Source organism: Epinephelus fuscoguttatus, linkage group LG10, assembly GCF_011397635.1.
Source record: "Epinephelus fuscoguttatus linkage group LG10, E.fuscoguttatus.final_Chr_v1".
NCBI lineage: Eukaryota > Metazoa > Chordata > Actinopteri > Perciformes > Serranidae > Epinephelus > Epinephelus fuscoguttatus.
The window spans coordinates 26042157-26058621 of NC_064761.1; the positions used below are offsets into that span (position 1 = coordinate 26042157).

At 43.8% G+C, this 16465-nt stretch overlaps 1 protein-coding gene across 1 annotated transcript; it reads right to left on the bottom strand.

Moving 5' to 3' along the window:
• Nucleotides 1-9302: 9302 nt before the first annotated feature.
• dmap1 (DNA methyltransferase 1 associated protein 1) lies at nt 9303-15745 on the bottom strand. Its single transcript, XM_049588786.1, has 10 exons — nt 15312-15745; nt 15027-15118; nt 14366-14561; nt 14011-14169; nt 13719-13886; nt 13363-13548; nt 12927-12998; nt 12219-12291; nt 11503-11855; nt 9303-10074 (listed from the first exon to the last, which is right to left on the bottom strand). The coding sequence occupies exons 1-10, from the start codon at nt 15405-15407 to the stop codon at nt 10015-10017; spliced, it is 1455 nt and encodes a 484-aa protein (XP_049444743.1). The 5' UTR covers nt 15408-15745; the 3' UTR covers nt 9303-10014.
• Between the last annotated feature and the right edge of the window lie 720 nt (nt 15746-16465).

Consider the following 16465-nt stretch of genomic DNA (forward strand, 5'->3'; position numbering starts at 1 on the left):
ATATGTTGTTTTTAGGAAAGTCCTGCATAGTATGTCTTTAACCACAGCGTTGTCACATCATAAAACACATTTGCACAGTACTGTCAAAGAAATTTGTCCTACTGAAAACAGTCTCAGAAACCATTTATACATGTCATTAAGCAGAGCATGTACAAACAGCATTTCATTTGGAGGACTTGTTGGAATCTGCTTGATGTAAAAAGTACTGTATTTTTAAGCAGGAAGAAAGAACTTTTTGGGGGCATGTTATCCTGCTTAAAGTCTGACAATAAATGATAAGAGTGATTCAGTGATAAAGTGATTTAGTATTGAACTTCCACAACATTAGGCCACTCACACACATACAGTTGCATCTAAAAAAATAGAATATCATGGAAAAGTTAATTGAAAGATTGAGATATAAAACTTGAAACTTTCATATATTCTAGATTTGTTAAACATACAGCGAAATATTTCAAGCCTTTTTTTTGGTTTTGATTTTGATGATTACGGCGTACAGCTTATGAAAATCAAAAATCCAGTATCTCAAAATATGAGAATATTACATGAGAACAATCACAAAAAGGATTTATAAAACACAGGAATGTCGACCCTCTGAAAAGCATGTTCATTTTTGCACCTAATACTCGCACGGGACTCCTTTACCACGAATCACTGCATCAGTGAGGCATGGCATGGGGACAGTCAGCCTGTGGCACTGCTGAGGTGTTGTGGAAACCCAGATTGCTTTGATAGCAGCCTTCAGCTCATCTGTATTGTTGTGTCTGGTGTCTCTCATCTTCCTCTTGAAAATATCCCATAGATTCTTGATGGGGTTCAGGTCAGGTGAGTTGGCTGGCCAATCAAGCACAGTAACACCATGGTCAGCAAACCAGTTACTAGTAGTTTTGCCATCTCCATAAAGCTTGTCAGCAGACAGAAGCATGAAGTGCTCTAAAATCTCCTCAAAGATGGCCGTGTTGACTTTGGACTTGATAAAACACAGTAGACCAACACCAGCAGATGACATGACACCCCAAATCATCATTGGACTTCAATCAACTTGGATTCTGTCCTCATTGCTCTTCCTCCAGACCATGGGACCTTGATTTTTCAAATAAAATTCAAAATGTATTCTCATCTGAAAAGAGGACTAGAGACCACTCAGTCCACTGCAAACAGCCAGCCCTTTTAGCAGTGACATTCTGTGGGTTACCCTCCATGTGGACGGTGTCAGTGAGTGTCCTCTGTACAACTGTAAAGTCAGCAGTCTTCCCCATGATTGTTGCTGTATGTACTGAGCCAGATTCACAGATCAAAGGTTCAGGAAACCTTTGCAGGTGTTTGGAGTTATTTAGCTGAGCAGAGCTCTTCTCAAGACTGCGTGGGTCACTTTCTGAAATAACTGACAAGAAATACTGAACTGAGATGCACCTGTGTCCGCACTTTTAGTCCCTGGTATGGGTCAAGCTCAATAATGCACGATCCTACACTTCCCATAATGCAATTCTACAGCATCTTTTGTTAGAACATCCCTGCCTGCTCTTTCACACTCTCTTCCCCCAATTTTTCTTCGCAGGCTGCTCCTTGTGACCTGTCAAATCAGTGGAGTTTCCATTCAAAGACACAACAGAAGATTAAATTTTACATTAAAACTGAAACATTAGAAAAAAAATCTCTAATGTGCAGCATTTTGTCTCTGAAGGTTGTCTCCCATAAGCCCTCTGAGGCCACGGTCATGTCCGGGGACATGTTGTGTCGCCCAGTGCCGACATGCTCTTTGTGGTGCAGGTGTGAGTGCTCGACTAAACTAACCCTACTGTTCATCACTGCCTGCCCCGATCCCAAAGGTGTGTGTGTGTTTGTCTGTGTGTGTGTGCGCATGTGTGTCTGTCTGGTGATTAATGAGCGGCAGGGCCTGATGGATTGTCCTGATCACAGAAGGGACACCATGTTGAGGAGATACACACGCACTAAGTGGGGATATAGGCTGCTGTCCAGCACACACACATATGCAAATGTATGCAAACACACACACAAGCATGCATCCACATACATGTAAGCACGTATACAGTACATGCATTCACACATGCTGTCAACCCAGCCACACACACACACACACACACACACACACACACACACACACACACAGTTAACCTCTATCAGTCCATTACATCAGGAAGAGTCATCTCAAGCACATTTTTCCATCTGCTGCCTCACACACCTGCACACGCCCTCAAACACACTCTCACACATTCACCCTACTCAACCTCCTGCACCTGGTCCAGCTGACAGAGTGGAGAAGTTTCCAGAGGTGAATTTGTGACCCCAGTGGGCAGACACCATCATCATCTCATCTCTCTCTTGAAGCTTGTGATGTGATCATGAGATGAGAGGTATCTCTGCAGCTGCAGGTGAGACACACACACACACACACACACACACACACACGGACATACACACTAAATCAAGGTGGCTTCTTCCCTCAGGCTTAGCAGAGAACACATGTAACAATGCGCCTCATGTTGCCTCGTTGTTATGGGTGTTTCTTTGCCTGGCGAGGAGGGTTATTGTGATCTGAATCCACTTTGCGACGCTCACCGTTTGACTGAGTTCTTAAGGTGATTCACATCGATAGAGTGGAGCTTTCTGGGGTCCAATGAATCGCATTTGGAATATCCCATTTTGCAACACAAACACATGCAAAGGTGAGGCCGCGTACACACACATGCACATGCTCCCCCCAAGCAGTCTGATAAGGTTGTCTTATCAGAAAAGAAAGGGGGAGGGAGGAAGGGGGGGGGGGGGGGGGGGGGTAGCTGTGTGATAATGGCTTTCACCAAATCCCTCCTCTGTCACAGATTAAAATGCCTGCTTGGAGAGCATTAGCAATCTTTCTTTTCATCTGTCTCCTCTTTTTTTCCCCTCTGTCGGCGAGTGCCATCGGATTTCTGGGCCAATCTATTGTCACAGGCCTGCCACACATACAAGGAGAAGTCAACCTCAATCTGATAGGCCATTGTCTTATTCTCCCCATCGCTGATTCCTGCTCATGGTATCGATCGCAAAGCTGTCCCCCCTCACATCTCATCACATCGCTCTGTGTGAGCGAGTGTGTTTGTGTGTGTGTTTGTGTCAGCCAGTCTGATGGAAGATGTGGTCAGTGTCCCATTGGAAGGATCTTCCCATTGGGAGAAAATGCCCAAATTAGAAGTCTTTTTCTGTAATTACACAGATGTATAGGCAGCCGAATCGCATGCTGGAGCTATGTAGAATTGAGCCCAGTGGACTCCTACCTAATCCGGTCGCTCCAGGTATCAGGAGATCACAGAAGTGGGGAGAAGAAGCCACTCGAAACTAACTGTGACACTGCTCAGCCACCTTCCCAGTAACACCCCCCACCCCAACCTTCGCCTCCTCCTTCTCCTCACTCTTGCGCCTCCTCCACCATGCCTCACAGGCCCGTCTGTCACCCCTCTATAATTATGAGGAGTGAGAGTAATGTGTTGCAGTATGAATAGGATTGTCGGCCTGATTGTGATGTATAGGCTTTCATTACCATGTCCAGGCCTGTGCCCTTCGCCATGTAGGAAATCCTATTTAGGCCCTAATTTGGGAGCCTCCCCGACCGTCCCGCCTGATAGCAATCACACACAGTAATTGTGTGCTGGGGCAACTGACAAGAGTGGAGGCTCAGACATGGAGAGAGGGAAAGAAAGAAGGATAGGAGGAGGAGGGAGGAGGAGGTCCTGACAATGATATATCTGCATAGTTTGGTACATTATTCAAGTCATCCTCTGCAGAATATGTATGTTTTTGTGTATGTCAACTTATTTTAAGGTGGTTTGTTAGCATGGGAATAATTTAGAGGCACTTACGGTAAGACTGGGAATATTCACGTGCAGGATTTGATTTTTTAAAAACGGACAATTGGAGGGCTTCCCCCTTTCCCCTCTCTCATTCCACTTCAACAATGCTACATAGCTAATTGGGAGGAGAGATCACGCTAACTCAATAATTATGATTTATGAGACAATCTCTGGTGGATATCGCGTATTCTCCCCCTGATTTGATGACAACATGTAACCAGCCCTCTAGCAATCAATATTTGTACATTTTCTGTGTCTAAGTTGTTAACTTTTTTAATATTTCATTAGTTCCTTTTTAGAGGGGAGTGATTCTCTGCACCAACATTTATGCAGATCTGACTCCACTTATAGGCTTGTAGATAATGAATGTCTAATTGACTCATTTAAATACTGTTTGCCTGCAGGAGGGCCTTTGCATTAAATGTTTGATTGCCCTCATATTAACTGTCATTAATCCCCTCTGCTCTTAATAAGGACTTTATGAGGCTTTCTTAAAACTTCTCGCCTACCTCACTATTCCCTTTGCATAATTAAGTAGAATATTCAAAAATATGGAAATGAAGGAGCTCCCAGGATTTGACTGATGGTCTTTGTGCCACCGAACTCTAATTATAGGCAAACCTTTGCATTTTCTGTTCTGCATTGGGCCACGGTTCATTAGCTCGGGTCAATGTGGGTCGATACAGTTAACTCTTCTGTTTAATGTCCAACTTGAGTCCACTTTTCATGCCGCGCTCAGCATTTGATCAAACCCATGGAAGTCCTTATACCTGTTGTGCTTGCAGACACATTCAGGCACCGCGGTGTCCTTTAAAAGAAGATGTACGGCACAGAGCCAACTTTTGACAGCCATTACAAACTGTCACAGCGCCAGAGTGGGTGAGAGACACAAACTTGTGTCTGTGTTTATAGCTTAACTGATCCTCTTATTCCTGCTACTCCTCCAGTCTCTCTGCTCTGCCCTAATCTCTCCGGGGGTCTTACTGGCCCAGGATGACAAATGGGAAGGAGAGGCCAGCCAAGCGTGGGCTCTGTGGAGAGGCTCAGGCCGGGGGTCTCACTAAGCCCCCTCAGCTCCGCCCTGGATCATCTCTGACATGGCCTGCACTAACCCCAAGGATGTAGAGGCCACACATACCACACACACAAACCCAGGTATGTATACAGGACACCACACATATAGAGTTGTGAGCATACATGCAGGGAAACACAAGAGGAGATAAACCTCTGATCAGTACACTGCACCAGATTGATTTGTCTCACAGACACATCTAGCTGCTCCCTTATATCACATGTGCACCCACACACACACACACACACACACACACACACACACACACACACACACACACAGACCTCCTCAAAGTTGCTCCAACAATCCAGAGCAGGTATGTGAATGTCAGCTCCGTACTGGTGTCACCAGATAAAACCCAGCCGGCTCTATTTTAGTATACACAGTCCAGCTCAATAAGAGCATGTACTAAATGACTGCAATGTAATGAGTGGCTGTGCAGCTGTACTCAGAGCTGCGACTCTGACAGCGCATGAGAATGTAATGCGTTGAAGCCCCCTTCTCTTCCCCCCTTCTCTCTCTCTAGCTCCATGCTCCTCTGCGCCCCACTGCCTCTCAGCCACGGGATCAGCTGCAGGCGCTAATGAAACGTCAGTCAGGTAATTGAGGCTCTGGTGGTGGCGGGCCAGCCAGGCAAGCAGTCAGCCTGTGTGGGTGATGACACCGGGACGCTAGCAGCTACAGGATCTCAGCAACCCCCCTATGAAACATCACAGGAACTGCTCCAGGACCCAGCGGGGTGGAAAACATTGCATTTATGCTGACATTTCCCCATGTCTTCCTGTTTGTGTTGGGGAGAAATTTGAGCGATGAGCGGTAAGGTGTGTACCGCTAAGTTGAGTCGTCAGCTCAACTAGAGATTGTTAACCAGCTTGGTGAAAGCTGCTGTTGGTGAGGAGGGTGTTCTGCCAGTAGCTCCAGCGAAGGAGTCAGAGGTTAAAATCCTTTGTTATTGCACCCCAGAGTGATGTTACCATCCCTGCCGTCCGCTGACCTGCTCAGCACCCCCAGTGAGTTATGGGTAATGTTTAATTCCCCAGCCGTGACAGCTGTGGATCCGCATGGTAAATTGGATTTTTTTTTTCTTTGTTAGAATTGTGCTTGTGCAGGTAAAGAGAGGGACATTCGCTGGCACTGGTTTGCCGAGGTAACTCTGTCACATATTGTTCGGAGGCCTCTCTATCTCTCACTGACAAATCAAATCAAAGCGGTTTGTTTCTGAGCACTGATGGTAGAACAGAGTGGAGCTGATGTGTCCGAACTGCTCTCATTTATAGTCAGCATGCAATCACAGCTCTGACCTGGACAGGCCACACTCCGCTCACCCCTGTGTGCCCCGCTTTCTTCATCATGTTAGCCCGGACAGACGATAAAATAAAAGTACTAATACACAGATACACACAGAAGCTGAGGACCAAACTGGGACATGCATACAGCTACTGTACCCTGCATGGTTTTACAAGTTGTTGGGTTGTCCATTCCCTGGTTTGAAAATCTTTCTTAACACCTCGGAAAGCTGTGTATTTGCCGTATCAGCAGGACAGGGGTGCAGTGCTTAGAATTGTCGCCTTACAGCAAGAGTTCCTGGTTCGCACCTCGGGTGGGGAGCCCTTCTGTGCAGAGTTTGCATGTTCTCCCTGTGTCAGCATGGGTTTTCTCTGGGTACTCCGGCTTCCTCCCACAGTCCAAAGACATGCAGGTTAATTGGTGACTCTAAATTGCCTGTAGGTGTGAATGGTTGTCTGTCTCTATGTGTCAGCTCTGTGATGGTCTGCCTCTCGCCAATGTCAGCTGGGATAGGCTCCCACAACCCCCAGCAGGATACGCCGTTATGGAAATGAATGGATGGATGGTAGGTAAAAATTAATGTTTGTAAACAAGTAACAACTCTTCATCTAAACCCACTTGGTTTGAATTTTGTACCACACAAGGAGATCTCTCCACCTAAAACAACTTTTTCCATTTCATCACCACCCTACCTCCATCCTTGGGTAGGACACCTTGAAAGACAACAACACCTGACCGGAGATGTTCCCGAGAGCAGCACAGTACCAGAGAACAGGAAGTCTAGATTTAGTCCGCTCTACTCCACTCCACTCTCTTCTGCCTCCCCGGGGCTTTAATGTGGAGAGTGGACAGTGGGGTTAATGCCTAGCTGTAAGCACTGCTTAGTGCCAGTGATTGGGTTTGTGTTGCAGCAGGCCTTCCCCCACCAGCAAAGAATCCAGTGGAAATGACTTCCACTGTCCAGCCCTGTGGGCACTTGTGATTTTCCAACCTGCAGTTTCAACTCCCCTCCCCTTTGTTGCAGCTCAGTGTCCCAGAGGGCACAGGTGAATTTGATGTGGAACAATGATTAAAAGTTTTCTCCCTCAAGGTGACCTAAATAGGAGGAGGTGAAAGTCAAAGTGAGGGACATGGAGATGAGAGAGGGGCACGGAGGTGAAAGTCTGTTTTGGACATTTGTTATGGCCCATATAGTGAGTGCTCAATCCTCAGCTTTAGCAGGAAATTATCCAGACCCTGTCCTTACACTCCTATTGCACCGCTCCTGCCTCTTTCCCTTGTAGTAATCAGTGATTGTATGTGACATTATGGGTATAAAGCAGTGTGCCACAGCAAGGAGGCATCGACAATCTAATCATTGTCACATCAGTGATTACCTCAAGGCGTGATGTATTTGAACAGGGCTCTATCACATCTGCTATTACCTGCCTCTTCCTGCCTTATGTCCCTCAGTACACATCTTTTCTCTTAACTGTGTGTTCAATCACCACCACCAGCATTGCCTGCTGGTGCGGCCGAGCAACCCCTCGACAGTGACGTATGCCAGCGATTAGCCTGGATACAGTTCAATTATGATAAACAGCCAGCGCACCTCTTAGGCCGTGATTAAAGCCTCAGCCTGGCCTTGATAAAGAGATCCCATCTCAATGCCATCACAACCACATTATAAGACACTCCGCTGTGGTGTTCTGCCTCATGCTTTTCACATCAGTGTTGCAGAACGTACACTGTAGCCTGGATGGAGCTCATGGCAGATGGAGCAAGATGGGAGCTGCTGAGGGTCTTTATCATTCACACATGGCTGGTGATGCATTCTCTGCCCACCTATTTTCAATTTAGACTAGTATTTATTAATAACCTCCACTTTCCTGAAGCCTATCTTACACGATACCTGCCATATAACTTAGGATGGGTTTAGATATTGAGAGATAGAGAGGGAGAGAGGAGCCCCAGTTTTTGATAAATGGATGAGCAGTGATGAAAAGAAGATATCAGAGGAGCATGAAAGGAGAGAGGGGGAGAGAGCAGAGCATTAATCCAACAGCAGGCTGGTGGAGAGAGGGAGCCAGAATGAGAGACAGAGAGAAAAGGGGGGAGAGAGAGGGGAGGAGGAAGAAAAAGAAAGATAGCCTTTCGGCTGTGTTCTGTCAAGGGAGAAATTACACATTTACGGAGGTTTTTTCAAGCAACGACGGGTTCCATAGATCAAACCACTGGATTTATGAGCCAATTTTCAACATGAAATATAGACACAGAGAATCCATTTTACCCATGTTTACTTGCCTTCTCTTACTCTTTTCCTCTCTCTCTCTCAATCAAACGGCCTACAGTGCGGATGGGCTTAGAGAGCTTATTAGAGCTGTAAATGAAGGTGTTTTTATTGTGGTGGTGAAGCAGCATTTGGTGGATTGGTGTAGTGTTTTCACCTATAAGTTAAAAAGGGAGGCTTCTGAAGTTAGAGAGGATCATTACTTTAACAAAGATAGTTTAAATTCATGCTATTTTCTTTTGCCAAATCAACAAAATTCCACTTTGATTTTAAGGTAAAATGATACGTTTTACCTTCATCTGCAAGTGACCATTGAATTGTTTTTGGTTTTAGACCAAGATATGTGATAAGAAACTGCAATTTAAATAATTTAGTGTTTGTATGCAAATTGCAGTGCCTGAAACACTGGAATTTTTGCAAAGTATACATCTTTATAGACATATAAATACACACAGAATATGCCTAGATCACACTACTCTCCTCTTCTGGGCAAACGTTTTCAGAATTTGCATAGAAATTAATGTCTAAGTAGGCTAAACGGCATAATTGACATGCAATTAGCAATATTATGGGGAGGGAACCTAATGAAGTTTCAGTGGCCGTGCCAACCAAAGAATGATCACTGCTTAATTATCATATTAATGAAGTCATTAGTTGTCACTTAACTTAGATGACAGGTAAGGTAAGAATGTCGTGATCCTACAATTTCCCCGGCAAATGTGTGTATTCAACACTAATTACCTCCATGATCTCATCTGAGAAGGAGTGTCGGACGTTTGAGATGTGAGAGGTAGGCCGACGTTGCATAAACATGCATAGCATGAAGGAAAGAAAAAAAAACAATGGGGTTTATTGAATCATTGACGAAAGCATCTTCAAGGTCACCTGAGGACAAACAACACAAATGAGCCCCGCTAGCTTAACATAAAGCACGGGCAGCAGATGGAAGTAGAGCGAGACGCACTCCAGGTCGAGAGGGAGCTGCAGAGGGGAGGGAGGGGGTTACTAAAGGCTAACACAAAAACACATTTCCAGTAAACACTATGGCATGATTAGGCACCAAAAAAACCTCAGATGGGTCAAATGAGCATTGCGGCTCGAGGTCCTCCCACTCCCAGAGTCTCTTCTTTCATTCCAATTCATTTCAATTACCCAGTCATTCCCACCTTCTTCCCCATGTCCCGATTAGCTCTGCCTGGCAATTTACAGTTGATCTTGCCTCATCTAAGGCTGAGCAATGGTGGAGGCAGGGAGACGAGCAGTAATGGAATGAAATGTCACTCAGTTGTTGCCTTTGTCACAAAGATGCTCGGCAGGCCAGATGGGGAGAGCTCGGAGAGGTCTCCGTTGGTAGGTGAAAAGTTGTGTGTGTGTGTGTGTGTGTGTAGTCGTAGGTGCTTCTGACAGCAATGTGGTGTCCTGCTCCCCCAGTGTCCCTGTTGTCCAACCATAAAACCTGTGGGTGTCTTCACTGTGACCAGAGTAACTCGAACAGTCCCTTGTCCTCCACCGTGTACCAGCTGGTGCTCTCGTTCTCATCAAGGCTTCTTCACCTTTTTCACTGAAGACGAGCTGGATGCCGACTCTCTCCGTTTGCGCTACAATGTGACAGACACAACAATCACATCAGGGTCTAACAAGGATCTCCTCCTCTTTCTGCATTCCTAATAGTCATGAGGGTATTTTACCAGTTTAGAATCAATAGCCATTTCTAAAACATGTCTGCCAAACTGCACAGCAAGCTGGAAATAAATAGTGACTGCTGTTTAATAAATGACGGGATCACCATGTTCTAAAATGGCCTACTGAAGCAGGCAACAGACTTGCTTAAAAGGTGCAGCAAATTCTGTTTTCAATTTCAATTTTTTCTTATTTCAGTTTGAAATCATCAGTTCTCGATGCCCTGCTGTTCTTGACACTGCTGGCAGTCGTGTCTCCAACCAATACAAGTTGTTTTTACTTGCACGGATCTTGATAATGAGAACATACTCTGAGCATACGCACACAAACCATCTTCTCAGATCTCGCCTATTTTCATACAGGAACCCAAGCCAATCTCAAGCCCCTCAAACACTGCCAGTTGAAGGTGGGAATGTCGTGCCATTACTCTGCCTCGCTGTTCTGTATGAAAGGTACAACCACAGGATGGTGGGACAGAGTTGTCTTGCCTTTAAGCCAGCAACAGAGGTGGTAACAGTGTTAAATCAACGTTTATGTAAAAGGGACAGCCAGCAGGATAGGACCGGAATGACGTTTTTGATGACATGTTATTTGTATCGCTGGGAGATTTAAAAAACAACCTACAGCAGTTAGTAGCTAACTCAAAGATGAAAAACAGCAACTGAAAATGCCCACAAATTGGGAGAAACAATGAGGTTCAGGAACTCCTTAGCCTTCAACCAGAAGACCAGATCACCCGCCATGTAACAGTGATGGTACATGATTGTTATTGCTATGTTATGCCATGGTTGTTGTATAGAAAGCACTAAGTGACATTTATGTAATCATAATAGAGGCTGACGCTGTTTTAGCTACACGTTTCTTTTGCTTCCGGAGTTGGCATGCTATTTAAAATCACACACTAGGGCAGCATTATGCCAACATTGTTTGGTTCTGTATAAAAAAAGCAAAGCTGAAATAATGAAGGGACTTTGTTGCAGCCTTACTGCAGGATCTCTGTGTAAAAGGACTGCAAAGACTGGATCTCTCCCTGGGTTCCCACTCATTAACACTGCCAAGTGATGACTGAATGATAGGAAGACAACATCTGCTGTCGGCTCCAGGCTTAAGTTGGCCAACATCACCAAAATGAGTGATTTTATATTACTCATCATCATTCAAATTTTTTTTTTTAAGATAGAAAAATATAGATAAAAGTCACGTCTCACAAACTTGAAACTTGCCCTGTTACAACTTTTGACTGGGACTTGGTCCAAAAGACTTAAAAACAGCTTAGTTGAAAGATATCTTCACCAAATTCTCAGTGATGGTTTTAAAGAGTTTGAGTCTACGCTGTGCAGACTTACTGAGTTGGGGGTAAGTGGTGCTCCTACAACATCAATGATTTGCTCCTTGGCTTCCACCTTGATGTCGTCTGCACTGGGCCAGGACGGAGCTTCACCCCCTGGGGTGGATGCTGTAGTGCTGTTGGTGGCATTGAGCTCTCCACCCTGTGTTGCGGCGGCTGGTCCGGCCCCTGTAATTCCACTCAGCCCGCCTCCGCTGCCGGCCTTCAGTAGGGCCTCGTAACGATGACGCAGCATCTGTTGTTCGTATTCACAATTGCTGTGGGCCTGTTTCAGCTCGTACAGCAGCACCAGGTCACTGCGCAGCTCATTGAACATCTGAACGATCTCCTCTGTGGGCATGGGGTTAAGATCTGGATCCACAAACAGAGGTAAAGGCAAAGATGAATGAAAATAAAATAAAAGACCTACTACATAAAAAAATAAACACCACAAAACTTTTTTACAACTGTGAGGTCATCATGGTAAGTGGAAGATGATGGTGTAACCGATGTGTGCATTTGTCCCACAGTGTTTGGTACAGGGCTTTTGATTCAGTATGCAACTTAGACAGCGTATAGTTGAAGCCTTCCTAGTCTGTCCAGTCCAGCAGGAAAGGTAGTATCTTTGATCTAATTTAGGATCCTTATATTGTAAGTCTGTTGCTGAAAAGAGTTCAAAACGGAAAACTTTACAATGTTAGCAGATTTTAAATACTGATCTATATCTTCACTTACCCACTCCTTGTTCCAGCAGGATCTGCTCAATGGCCTTGATCTTCTTCTGGCCTACTGAGCTTGGCAGTTTCATCTGAATCACACACACAAACACACAGAGACACACACACACACACTGGGGGTATTAGGATAAACTGCTCCACCTTGGGGCTTTTAATTCGTATGAAATGCACTTCAGCGGGCCAGATCAAAATGTCTTTATCCACTGAACTCTGTCTGACTGATTAGCTAGAGGGGTACTACACTTCTTTAGCCGTGCTAATGCATTTTCCATAGAGAGCGGCAGCTCCTCATCAGTCTTGAAGATGAATAAGAGTCCCCTTGCTAGGTCTTACAGATATTAGGGAGTCACTAACAGGATTAATCATCATGGTGCTAATGAGAGATAGCTTGCTCAAGTCAGACACACTGGTTTCTCACATACATCAACTGCAGGGTCAAGCTTCAATAAAATAGTTTACATATTAGTGGCTCAAACTAAACTAAAGTGATGAATAAATGTCAGCACAGTGCGGCAATATCCAAGATCTTAATACAGAGCTAGGGGATCATTTCTTACTACTGTGGTTTCAGGTTTCTTCTTTGATTCAGATCGTGTTTTAAGGCCCTCACTGGTATTCGAGAGCCAAGTTAAGTTTTAGATGAACATTTGCTTTAGAATACCCTTTTTGTAGTTTTAATACCTCAACAGGATCCAGCTATACTCACCCTCTGACTGCGCAGTGTGACTCCCGCTGATTTGAAGTCAGGGAACTTGATGCCTGCTGTCTCTGGAACAGCCTGAACAAAAGGAAATCACTGATAAGAGACAAGATATGACACTCCCTCTAAACATTGGACATATTATTCATATTATTATTATGGGATAAATCAGGCCTTAATTTCACAAACTGAGTGCCTTCAGTTTCTTTAGGAAAAAGCTGTTCCATCAAAATAATATAAGATGTTTAACACAAAATATTGAGACTGAGCCAAATCTTCATTACTTCAGTGTACTACTGCTTTGAATAGGCACTATAATGAGGTTGACAGCTGTGCCATCTCAATAATAAAAGGACGCTCCAATTTACTGGTGAACATTTCTCAAGCACAAACGATTGGCTTGTGCTTTACTTCGCTCTTTTTGTATGAGTGCACATCATACCGGTTTTTCTGTCTCTCTTTTTTGTGGGAGCTTCTTCTTGGAAACTCTCTTTTCAGCTCGTCTTAACTCTGTGGTTGTGTCAGCTGCTTTAATGAGTTTCTGCAGATCCTGAGTCTTCTTCTCCCGCTCCTTCTTTCTCGTCTCAATCTTCCTTAGCTCCTGAATAAGATATTCCTCTTCTGCCACCTGCAGGAAACACAAGAGAAGTGCGATCTTAATATTTAAAGGACAGGCATCTCACAAGCTTTGGCAATATCTTTTTGTTGTTGATATTACTGCATTAATATCTGCAATATTTCAGTAATGAAAGCTTAACAACAGCACAAGAGTCAAAATCAATCTAAAAAATGATGCACTTGTTCAGGTGTGCGATTGAAGAGCTTGTCCAGTTGCTCTTTACGACGTCTTTCATGGCCGGCATCAAAGATGTAGATCTTGGGTTCCGTCCCTGTAGCTGCGCGGACTTTGGTCAGCTTACCACAAATACTATAATACCGTTCTTTCAGGTCCTCCACAGAACGTTTCTGAAAAGCATAAATGGGAGAATGTCATCCCAAATATGTTCCTTACCTTATAGCCTTAAGATTTTTGCAAATACCCTCAGTGAAAGGGAATGTGAATACTGTAGATGAGTGACTGAGTAATTACTCTGTATTGCTGGTGGTCGTAACGGTCATGGACGACAACAAAGCGCAGGTCAAAGCGCTTGCACAGGTCAAACAGGTGATCTGTCTCTGCTTTAGTCCAGCCATCGTCATGGAGATGTATCTGATACTCCTGCTCAGAGTACACTGGTACCTGCACTGTCTATAAAGGGAGGCAGAACAGAGAGAATACAGTGAATCAGGATGAGTGACTGAAAGAGTAATTCAGCTATGTATACATGTGGTATATATTTGAAAGTGGGGGAGATGACAGAAGATTGGTAGCCGTGAAAAACAGTCCTTTTAAGTTTGTATTTAATAAGTGGTCAGACTAAAGAGGAGAATGCAGTGGTCCCTACTTTGTTGAAGCGAGCAAAAGGGTAGTCCTTGCCCTCCTCTGCCACACGTCTCCAATGGTGGAATATAGCCCCATCCCTGCGAGCTGGGTTGGTGAAGGGCATCCACTTCCAGGGACGCACCTTTTTACAGCCCAGCTTGGCTTTGACTGTCCTGTAGCCCTGAGTAGTATCGCTAGGCAGCAAAGGGGGTGCATCTCTGGGAATTCACAGGGAAAACAAGCCTTGTTAAAGCAAAATATGTGAAAATCTCCTTTATCAATTTTGTTACCTAACCAGCTCAATTTGGATATCCAGCACATGCAGATACAGGACAAAAATACATAAATAAGCATGTTTGCAGTATGACAAGTGTGTCAGGGAGCCCAAAACAGGGCTACACAATATAAAGCAGGTTGTTAACTTTGAACATTCCTAGGAGAAGCATTGTACAAAAGAAGCTGAAACATAATGGCAAGTAGTATCATTTTTTCTCTATCTTTTCTGAATTTATGTTGAACACTTAATCTACACAGATGAAGAAGCCATTACCACATCTCCCTTTACTCGTTAATCTTACCAGCTGCATGAATAAGTAAAGCAGTTACAACACACAGGACTTGAGTCAAACCCTTAAGGGTAATTCAGCACATGTTTTTAACAGAAAATCAAAAACAGCCCATACTTTTTATCTGAATAGAGCAGAGCATAGACCTCTCGGTGCATCCCCTCTGGTCTCTTGAAGGTCAGCGTTTCTGTTGTCTTCTTGCTTTTTTTCTGAAACAGGTGATGGAGAAATTATGTACCTCGAGAATACTAATAATTCTCGCAGACACATGATGGCAACACAAATTAAATTTCAGTTTTGTGTAATTGAGTCCCACAGCCTGTGTCATATTGGAAAATAACACGGGTGACTTGTGAATACAGGGACAGGAATCATTATGAGTATCTTATTTTTGTCCCTCACCTTGTCTGAGTTGATGAGGTCTTTCTTGCTGATGGGACCGTCATTTTCTCCTCCGGCCAGCTCCAGAATATCCCTGACATCAGCACCAGTAGCCATGACTTTATATGGTGTAAATTAACGCTTGTAACAGCCTGTCAGACGTAAATACTGTTCATTCATTCACAGGCGCTCGTTCAGTGAAGCGGTAACGTTATCTCACGAATACGCTCCTAGCTAAAGGCTAACGCTAACGTTGTCATGTCTACGCTACGTTAACTTTACATAGAACCGCAAACATTCAAGTAACGACTGTGTAAGATTTGTTTTCGTAATATTATCCTATACGTTTCTGTTATACATGAAAGTTACACAGACAGTTAGTAAGAATATTCACAAGCCATTGTTAAGGCTAGGTGAGTGGCAAGAGTGGCTAACGGCTAAACCAATGCTACTTCCGCCCGGGCTGAAGTCGCTGTCATCTAATCTGTAATCGACTGTCGCCCCCGTGAGGTCTGGCGGTGCATTGCAGCTTCTTCTTCTTCTTCTTCTTCTTCTTCTTCATGACCACATTAATAGCTTTCTGTGTCAGTCCTTTAAGTGTTTTAAATTACAGTTTGATTTCTATGGTGGAAATGGTGGATATTGGGTTTCCTTTCAGACCATTTACATTTATGGATGAAAAACTAACTATATATCATGAGATGGTTTAAAATAAAGACATAACTTCTGTCCATGTCATTTTTCCATAATAAAAAAATAACATATCCTTCTTCAAAAGAATACTTTTTTTAATGAGACTAAAAACACCAGCGTGTTTCATAAAATCATAAAACTTTAACAATCACTCTAAAAACCTTTAAATGATAAATCACGAGTCTTGTTTTACCTTCTTCATTATAAAACATAGAATAAGCATAGAAAATTAAATTGGTGCAAGTCCAGTTTGATATAAATCTTCAAATTATGTTTCAGTTACAGGAACCGAGTAACACATTTTGATATGTAGTACAGTGTCATACTAGTCTATGAAGAGTAGTGCTATTCATATCAAGGAAGTTTATGGGAGACATATTTAGGTTAAAGCTAAAGGAACGTGACAAAGAGAGAAGAGACAAAGTATTCATATCAGTTTGTCCATATGATATAAAACAGTCAAAAATGTTCTTTCTTTTAAC

Excerpts from the sequence above, each read along its gene's own strand:
- dmap1 (XM_049588786.1), bottom strand. The coding sequence starts at position 15,407 with ATGGCTACTGGTGCTGATGTCAGGGATATTCTGGAGCTGGCCGGAGGA. Across the intron at positions 14,562-15,026 it reads CTGCTCTATTCAGATAAAAA|AGATGCACCCCCTTTGCTGC; the intron begins GTATGGGCTGTT and ends GTGAATTCCCAG. Across the intron at positions 11,856-12,218 it reads CCTGCTGGAACAAGGAGTGG|ATCTTAACCCCATGCCCACA; the intron begins GTAAGTGAAGAT and ends TTGTGGATCCAG.